The sequence below is a fragment of the Chinchilla lanigera genome, unplaced genomic scaffold (genome assembly GCF_000276665.1).
Source record: "Chinchilla lanigera isolate Chin_1 unplaced genomic scaffold, ChiLan1.0 scaffold00173, whole genome shotgun sequence".
NCBI classification, from domain to species: domain Eukaryota; kingdom Metazoa; phylum Chordata; class Mammalia; order Rodentia; family Chinchillidae; genus Chinchilla; species Chinchilla lanigera.
Window position 1 is genome coordinate 1,544,562 of NW_004955574.1, and position 9,773 is coordinate 1,554,334.

At 54.8% G+C, this 9,773-nt stretch overlaps 1 protein-coding gene across 1 annotated transcript; it reads left to right on the forward strand.

The window, feature by feature from the left end:
- The first annotated feature begins 355 nt into the window (after window positions 1-355).
- Window positions 356-4,351, forward strand: Crx (cone-rod homeobox). Its single transcript, XM_005413886.2, has 3 exons — window positions 356-479; window positions 1,897-2,048; window positions 3,621-4,351. The coding sequence occupies exons 1-3, from the start codon at window positions 380-382 to the stop codon at window positions 4,269-4,271; spliced, it is 903 nt and encodes a 300-aa protein (XP_005413943.1). The 5' UTR covers window positions 356-379; the 3' UTR covers window positions 4,272-4,351.
- The last annotated feature ends 5,422 nt before the right edge of the window (window positions 4,352-9,773 follow it).

Consider the following 9,773-nt stretch of genomic DNA (forward strand, 5'->3'; position numbering starts at 1 on the left):
TTTGACCCTCCTGCTTCAGCCTCTCCAGATGCCTGGGTTACGACCTGTACCTCTGCACCGAGGTGGCTCAGATCTTTTACAGGATAGAGCCGGAAGAAAGGCTTCTCTCTGTGTCCATGATGGCGCTGGCTTTCTGCTTTACATTTGCACCGAAACTCTCACAGCACTGAGCGGAGGCCATCGGTGCAGCCTGGGATCCCACTGCTCGGGAGGCTGAGGCAGGAGGATCGACACGAGTTTGAGGCCAGGCTGGGCTACACAGTGAGTGAGACCCTAGGGCTGCACCCGCCTGCGTGCTGCCAACAGTGAGCAGATGGTAAGTGCCCGACACCCCGTTCTCTTGCAGGCCCTCGACTTGGGCCCCAAGTCTCCGAAGATCATGATGGCGTATATGAACCCGGGGCCCCACTATTCTGTCAACGCCTTGGCCCTGAGCGGCCCCAGTGTGGACCTGATGCACCAGGCTGTGCCCTACCCGAGTGAGTGCCACCCTCCTTCCTGCCCTCCCCGCTGACCCCATCTCTCGGGGACCTCTAGGGTCCCTTCCCCTCAGGGGAAGACACTTACAGGGTGGCACCAGGGTCATACGGCAGCTTCTGTGCTCCTCTGCAAGTGTGAAACATGCCTGCGCATCCCTAGCGGGGTGGGAGAGCGCAGGGACCGTACTAGCCAGGCGGGTTGGGGCACACCTGCAATCCTAGCGCTTGGCAGGCTGAGGCAGGAGGATCTCCATGAGTTCAAGGCCAGCCTGAACTGCATAGCGAGAACTTGTCTTCAAAAAGAGAATGTTGAGGGCAGGCAGTGGCACATGCCTGTAAACCCGGCACTCGGGAGGCTGAGGCAGGAGGATTGTCACAAGTTCAAGGCCAGCCTGGGCTACATAGTGAGTTCAAGGCCAGCCTGAACTACATAGTAAGACCCTGAGTTTTGACTCAGAGTCTTACTGAATACTAAGTTAGCAAGTTAGGCATGGTGCTGCATACCTGTGTACTCTTAGCACTCTGGGAGGCTGAGGCAGGAGGATATTCAGTTCAAGCCTGGCCTGAACAACTTGAGACCCTGAACAACTTGAGACCCAAAATAAAAATGACCGGGGATATAGCTCAGTGCTAAGGCCCTGGGTTCAATCTGGCGGGGATGCGGGTGGGGGGTGGGGAGAGCTAAATTGCTAAATTGCTCAAGCTAGGTTTGACTTTAAAAATCTCCTGCCTCAGCCTTCCAGAGTGCTATGATTATGGGTGTGCACCACCTTGCCAGGCTATAAAGCTTTACTTCTATTTTTTTCTTCCCTTTTGCATTAATTCAAACTACACTGATTTGTCACTTTTACAGGGTAGAAATGCAATATCAGCAATCACCTTTCAGCCACAATGTCCTAGTGCAGAAGAAATCTGGTGGGACATTAGAAATCTTACAAGGGGAGCTGGGTGCGGCAGTATGGGCCTGTAGGCCCAGCTACTGGGGAGGCTGAGGCAGGAGGATTGCTTGAGCCTAGGATTTTAGGAGCAGCCTAGATGAGACAGTGAGACTCCATTGTGAAAGACAGAAAGAAAGAAAGAAAGAGAGAGAGAGAGAGAGAGAGAGAGAGAAAGAGAAGCCAGGTGTGGTCGTGCACCCCTGTAATCCCAGCACTTGGGAGGCTGAGGTGAGAGGACTGCTGAGAGTTCAAGGCCAGCCTGGACTACACAGTGAGATCCTGTCTCAAAAAACAACGCCAAATTCCAGCCAGCCAACCAACCAAACAAATGAAAAGGGAAGGAAAAGAAATTTTACAAGGGGCAGGAGACTCACACCTGTTTACAGGGCTAAAGCCACTTCCCCTGGGGACGAAGAAAGGACGGGGCGCGGGTCGCGGGGCTGTGTCAGGCGGCCGCTGAGGTTCGCGTCCTGCCCCAGGCGCCCCCCGGAAGCAGCGGCGGGAGCGGACCACCTTCACCCGCAGCCAGCTGGAGGAGCTGGAGGCGCTGTTCGCCAAGACCCAGTACCCAGACGTGTACGCGCGCGAGGAGGTGGCGCTCAAGATCAACCTGCCGGAGTCCAGGGTTCAGGTGGGCGCCCTGCCACGCGCGCGACCCGACCCTTCCTGTGGCCGCATTTGGAAAGTGGCCCCGTGTCCCCGTCGCTCCCGCCCTGTCTCCGCCTCCCTGCTGCCCGCCCGACCCTTGCTCCCTTGCTCCCCTGCTCGGAAGCAGCTTCTGGTCCTGCAGAACCGGTCCCAGGAACCACAGTCTCTGTTTATCACAGACCCACACCCATCATTGCATTTTATTTTCATCTTGTAAAAGTCTGCTTTTGGCAGGCGTGGTGGCGCACGCCTGCAATCTCAGAGCTTGGGAGGCTGAGGCAGGAGGATCGCCATGAGTTCCAGGCCAGGCTGGGCTTCACAGCGAGACCCTGTCTCAAAACCAACCGACCAAAAAAATGCCCCCAAATTCTGCTTCACTGGAACTTTAATAAAGAATCTTGGATTTGGCTTTTTACTTTATCTTTTCTTTCTTTCTTTCTTTTTTTTTTTGGTGATCCTGGGGATGGAACCCACGGCCTCGTGCGAGCTAGGCAAGTGCTGTACCACTGAGCAACCCTTAATTTAACTATAAGTAAATTCACCTGCAGCCTCATACTCTCCTGTCCCTCCTTATCCGGCTCGATTGCTTTCCCCACAGGCTTTACCATCCTCTGAAATACTCTGTGATTCACTTATTTACTACTCAGGTGTCACACGGCGAGCCCTCCCGGAAGGCCGGCTCCACGGCCGCGACGGGTCCCGAGTGTGGCTCTGCAGTAGAAGACGAGGACGGTTGATTCACGCTTGTTAGCTGGGCGGGCGGGCGGCGGGGAGCGTGTGCGTGTTTTCTGTTTCTCCTCCTTCTGCGGTGCTGGAGGTGGAGCCTGCTCTCTCCGGTGTGGTGGCCCAGGTGCTCTGCCGCTGAGCTCCGCCGGGGTCTTGCTGGGTGTGTCTGTGCAATGGGATCGAGGGGGCACGGCTGTGTGCGGATGGCTCTATGCAGGCCTGTGTGTGTGAGCGGCAGGACGGGTGAACGTGTGTGTGTGCGATTGTGCATTTCCCTGCACACATACACGTGATCGGCTAGATGAATGTGCTCATGTCTGAGCTCTCACACTGTGCGTGTCTGTGTGTGATGGGGGTGGGCGAGTGTGTGTAAATGTCTGTGATTGTTTGGATGACGTGTGTGTGTATGTTTGTATGGCTGTATATGTGTGTTGCATATATATATATGCACATACATGGTGGGAGGATGTGTGTATGCAGACGTGTTTGTATGCATCCGCGCATGAGTGAGTGGATGAATGTGTGTATGTGGGAGGATACACATGATGGGTGTGCACGTGTGGCGGGAAGGATGGGTGAGGGTGGGTATGTCTGCATGACTGGGTGGATAGACATGCATGTGCATGTTCGTGTGATTGCGTGACGGATAGGCGGATGCTTGTGTGCAGACATGACGGTTGGTGCACACGTGTTGTATGACTGGTGGATGAACAGGTGGCCCATAACTGGGTGCAGAGCAGCGGCGTGTGGCTCGGGCTCCTCCTCCGACGGCACCTTCGCTCTTTGGGCCTCCTCCCCGCTTACCCCCGGGTCTCTGCTCTCGCCCTAGGTTTGGTTCAAGAACCGCAGGGCCAAGTGCAGACAGCAGCGGCAGCAGCAGAAGCAGCAGCAGCAGCAGCCTCCAGGGGCACAGGCCAAGGCTCGTCCTGCCAAGAGGAAGGCGGGCAGCTCCCCGCGGCCCTCCGCAGTTGTGTGCCCTGACCCTCTGGGCATCTCGGACTCCTACAGCCCCCCTCTGCCTGGCCCCTCGGGCTCCCCCACCACGGCAGTGGCCACGGTGTCCATCTGGAGCCCAGCCTCGGAGTCCCCGTTGCCTGAGGCCCAGCGGGCGGGGCTGGTGGCCTCGGGCCCCTCTCTGAGCTCAGCCCCCTATGCCATGACCTACGCCCCCGCCTCTGCGTTCTGCTCCTCGCCCTCGGCTTATGGCTCTCCGAGCTCCTATTTCAGTGGCTTGGACCCCTACCTTTCTCCCATGGTGCCCCAGCTGGGGGGCCCTGCGCTCAGCCCCCTGTCGGGCCCCTCAGTGGGCCCCTCGCTGGCCCAGTCCCCCACATCCCTGTCAGGCCAGAGCTATGGCGCCTACAGCCCCGTGGACAGCTTAGAATTCAAGGACCCCACCGGCACCTGGAAATTCACCTACAACCCCATGGACCCTCTGGACTACAAGGATCAGAGTGCCTGGAAGTTTCAGATCTTGTAGAAGATTCTGTCTCTACCGCGCTGCGGGCCTCCTGGCAGCCTGGATTCTGGCTGTGGCACTGCCCAGCCCGACACAGCCGACCCCGTCCTCCCCAGGCCAGGGCTCCGGCCTCTCTCGGCCGCGCAGGACTTAGCAAACCTCTCAGCCTAGTGCCGGCGCGACGCTCAGACCGGGGCCCAGGCCCCGAGCCCTAGACTTCAAATCTGGGAGAAGCGGCTTGCGACTGACTGGGGCAACCTGTAGGTCAGAATCTCTGAGCCCTTGAGCAAATAGGGCCGCTCCATTCCTTACTCCCCACGTGGATGCTTCTGTAGCCAGGGTTAGGATCCTTCCAGAGGTACCGACACTGGCCGTGAGAGGTTCCATCTTAGGCCAATTATATAGGCGCGTTTAAACATTTCTTTGGAAGCCAGGCTTGGTAGTACACGCCTGTAATGCCGGCACTTGGGAGGCTGAGGCAGGAGGACTGCTGTGAGTTCAAGGTCAGCCTGGACTACGCAGCGAGACCCTGTCTCACAAAAACCCCAAAAAACCACACATTTGAAATTTTACAGATTTCAGGGCTACCTGACAGGCTTAGGGGGCTGTTTGATAATGCACACATGTACATGAGATGTATATATATATATGTATATTTCCTTCTTAGTTTCTTTTTAAATGCAATCGGTCATTCATTCCCTCACCCATTAGCACTTTGGAAACAGGCATCTTTGATAGAGGAATGGAAGGCAAACTGCCGGTTCCATTTCTACTATTTTTCCTTCATTTTAGGAGTTGCTAAAGACAAATTTCACCCAAACATTGGTGGAACTGGGGTAGTTGCGTGGGGTACCCCAAGTACGATTGTATTGAAGAGTCAGGCGGGCAGACTTCTCATTGGAAATACAGAGGGGGATGGATTTGGAAGCACCCCTGTCCTTTAATGATACTTTTCCCTCTCATAGTTTATTTTGTTTTCAGCTTTGGTTGTGGGATTGGAAAATTGAACTTGGCAGTGGGAGAATTTGAAGGAAGGGAGAGGTAATTTTAAAAATGTTCTTTTTCTTTGTTTTTTTTTTTTGAGACAGGGTCTTGCTCTGTAGTTCAGACTGGCCTTGAACTCACTATGTGGCCCAGGCTAGCCTCGAACTTGAGGTGATCCTCCTGCCTCAGCCTCCTGAATGCTGGGATTACTCGTGTGTACCGCCACGCTCAGCCAGGGTGGCGGTACTCTGACACTTTGTAAGTTTGGTGCTTTGGCCCTGGCCTCTTCCGGCTGTCTCTTCCTTTCATTTTTGAATTGGGGAAGCCAAGAGCCTCTCGTTCATGGGTTTCTCAGGGCAAGATATGAAACAAAGAAGGCAGGAAGGCCCGATGTGGTGGCAGCTCTCAGGGAAGAGGAAAGCCCTGACTGGGACGGGGGCTGGTTTCCATGGCTGATTTCTTTTTTTTTTTTTTTTGGTTTTTGGTTTTTTTCTGATACCGGGAATCGAACTCATGACATCACACTTGCCAGGCAAGTGCTGTGCCCTGAGCTAAATCCCCAGCCCCCTCCATGGCTGATTTCAAGTTCACCTGAGGTTGGTGAACCTGGACCTGGGCAGCCTTTGCTCACAAGCCAGTGTGAGCCAGCCCGGGCTCCCAAGGGAGGAGGAAGCCGAGAAAAGTGGGAAGAATCAGGACTTTTCCAGCCCGAGAGCAGGAGAGGCTGTCACAGTGTAGACCCTCGAGGGGGCGCACTGTGCTCAGTGGAGCCCACAGAGACGCGGCGGTCTCTTTACCGCACAACTTGGCCATCTCTTAGGGCTCTGAGTCCTGCTGGGCACTGGAACCAGGAACGCAGCCGCGAGCGAGACCCCGGGGCAGAAAGGACGGAGGAGCAAAATATAATGGGGCAACATGAAACCGGGGGTGGTAATGCATGCCTGTAATCCCAGCACTGGAGAGGCTGAGGCAGGAGGATCCTGTTAGTAGTTGCAAGGAGTTGAGGGCAAGGAGTTGAGTCCCATCCAGGGACCCCACGATCCTTTTCCTGAGCTGGGCTCCTTGGACACCGACATCTCAGGTGTCCAGGGGCCACCAAAGTTCCCGTTTCCTAAAGCCACGAAGGCCCGCAAGGCCGGGGACCCGAGGAAGAGGCCAGCAGCCTCCCTCAGTCTGCGACAGTGCCTCTGCCTTCTTTCGCCACTCGCTGGCATCCAGGGCCCGTCCCTGACTACCCACAGTGAAATCGATTAAACACGTTGAGTCTCGTCGAAAGTCTGTGAGATATTTTATTTGTGTGTTTTTCCTGGTGGGGTGGACGTGGTTGTAGAAACAAGAATTGCTCTGTTCTGGGGCTCCTGGGCGCCCCTGTGTGACTTCTCTCCACCTCTTTCTAAATCCCGTTTAGAAGGAACGCAGAATCCGGCACACACCTGTCATCCCAGCTACTCTGGGAGGCTGAGGCAGGAGGATCCAAAGTTCAAAGCCAGCCTGGGCAGTTTAGTGCCTTAGGCATACCCTGTCTCAGAGTGAAAAAGAAAAAGGACTGAGGATGCAGTTGAATGTAAAGGCCCTGGCTTTAGTCCCCTGTCCAAAAAAAAAAAACAAACCAAAACAAAAAAAGGAGGAAAAGAAAAAATACACTGAGCAGGTCCTCAGTCTATGTGGGGATAAGCCAGTCCTGTCTTCGTTCTCACACCCACGCACCACAGTTGCTGCTCTTATCAACCCTGCTTCGCCGGTGGGCAAGCTGGAGATTGAGGGCCAGGGACCTGCCAGGGGCCCCCAGCTGGGAAGGGAGGGGCTGGGCTTCAGCGGCATCCTGTTGGGGTGCAGAATCTCCCTCCTTCTGTCCTTTTCACTCCATTTGTTTAAAGTTTATTTTTATTTTTGAGACAGGGTCTTGCTATATAGCCCGGGCTGGCCTGGAACTCTGAAGACCCTCCTGCCTCAGCCTCCCGAGTGCTGGGGTGACAGGTTGTGTGCGATCATTCCTGGCTCCCCTCTTTTGTGCTGCCCGTTTCTCCTGCGAGGAAGCCTCTCCTCCCTTCCCCTTTCCACCTCCCCGTCCCTGATGGCCGGACACCCCCTCCCCTCCCCACCCGCCCCAGGCTGTGTTCTCCGTTCCTGCCCAGGACCAATTTAGCAAATGCCCCAATCCTCTTAGCACAACTGTCCAGCCTCAGCAGAACGGCGGGAATTAGGGAGGATTAGGGGCTGGTGGGGGAGGGGCTTCATGGAGACAACAGCTTTAACCCAACGATGCCCACCCCAGCCCCTGGGGACAGCCACGTCACAGGTCACTCTAACCTGTGTGCAGGACTGTGACCCTCTTCCCAGGTCACTCCGTCCCGGGATCTTCACCGAGACAGGGCTCTGAGTACCCTGAAGGGGTAGGCAGTTCTACCAAGGCTCGGGTTAGAGCTCCAGGCTTCTGGTACTTCAAAGAAATGCAAGCCAGGAGAAGAGAAATGAACGGCCCTGGGCCACATCAGGGTAATTTCAGTGTGTTGCCTTTTTTTTTTAAACGTTTTTTTAGCGGGGACAGGATCTCACTATGCAGTCTAGCTTGGCCTTGAGCGCACTCTGTAGCCCAGGCTGGCCTCAAACTCGTAAAGATCCTCCTGCCTCAGCTTCCCAAGTGCTGGGATTACAGGTGTGTACCACCATGTCCTGTTTTTTGTTTTTGTTTTTTAAAAACAGTCTCACTACGTAGCCCAGGCTGGCCTCAGACTTGGTGATCTATTGAGTTCCCACTCCTCTGGTCTCATTGAGATCTGGAGGGGTCCACATTTGTAATCCCAGGGGAAAGTTATTGGAGTTCCAATCAGTAATTCCAATCTACCACTTCCAGTGCAGCCCACAGTGAGAATAAAGAGACAAACACACATCTACAACGGTGAGAAGCCGAGTCCAGGCAGGACAGTGGCTAACTGGAACACAGGCCTTGACCCAGGGCCGAGCTACGGAAACGCAGGTAGTACTGTGAGTGGGGCTGAGGCGTACTAGCGCCTCTGCAGTATGCAGAGAGGTACAAAGAGCAGAAAGAGCAGTCGGCACAGCACAGTTTGAGGAAGTGTCCTGCGTTTTGGGGTCTCTGCTCTAGCTTTGATGTGGGCCTTCATGCCCTGAGACGTCCTGCATTCTTTCCTGAGCCTGTCACGTCCACAGGGCCCGTCACACGGCCTAGCTCACGCATACTGGTTAGGAGCCATAGGAGGGGCCTCACTGGCAGCTCGGCTAGATCCCTTTGCTTTGAGTAAAGCCAGTTGAAAGGGTAAAGAAATGTCCGAGCCAGCTCTGTGCCTATCAATACACGGAATCGGGCCCAGGTTTGGTCGAAGTGGAGGCAAACACTCTTCTTTCAAGGAGAGCTGTCCCGGTGGTCCTCCACGGTGATCCTCCTGCCCCAGCCTCCTGAGTGCTGGGATTACAGATGTGCACTACTACACCAGGCAGTGATGATGCTCTTATGCAGGAAAATGCATTTCAGAGAAAGGGAATAGAAAGCAGAGCAGAGAAGAAGAGATTCCATAGGGACAGGAAAAACCAGATTCGATTCCAGGTACAACCCCCACCCCCAAAAAAACAAAACAAAAAAACCCCCTCCAAAACAACCCAAAACCCAGCCCTTTTCAAATTTGCAGACAGGGTCTGTCTAAGATGCGAAGTCGCTCTGGCTGGGATTGAATTTATGATCCTCCTGCTTCAGCCTTCTGAGTGCAGGGTGATGCTTTGCTGTGTGCGTACGCTGTGACATGATGATCCCCATCAAGCTGGCTGTGGAGGAATCAGTGAGCTAGGAGCTGGGATTGTCGCAGGCAGACAGCGGCCCACAGTGGAGGCCGAGGAGCAGGCCCTGCAGGGATCTCACAGGAGCAACTTCCAGGTCCTGGCTGTGGGGCCTCTGGAGCGTGGTCAGGTTGCCGTGGGCTCATGGACAACGCGTGAACACTGCGTGGACTTGACCTCGAGGAGAAGCGTGTGGTCTCCTGTGGGGAAGAGATCGGATCAGAAGGGATCAGATTGCTCGCACAAGCCCAGGCTCCCTTCTAAAGCCCTAGAGCTGAGGCACACAGCCCTCCGGGCTGGCGGGAGCTCTTTCTCCCCGCCTTTGTCTCTTTTATATAAATTCACTGGCACCACACCTCGTCCTTCTGTGGTTTCATTCTTCCTGACCTGGGACACGACCCCGGTGTTCCAGGAGCGTTGTGAGCCACGCCTCACACAGTGGCCATGGTGTGTGATGAGAAAACTTAAGGTGTGCTCTCAGCAAACTTAAAGACACCATAGAATACGATTAACTATTGTCACCAGCTGCCTGTCAGAGCTCCGGAATTCATTCATGCGCTAACTTTGGGTATCTCTCAAGCACTCTCTGGGCTGGGCCTTGACAACCACAGTTCTACTCTCTTTTTCTGTGAGTTCACCTTGATCATCCTTGGTTATTTTGTTTTTGTTTTTTTAGTCTTTTTGAGACAGGGTCTCACTCTGCAGTTCAGGCTGGCTTTGAGCTCACTTTGTAGCCCAGGCTGATCT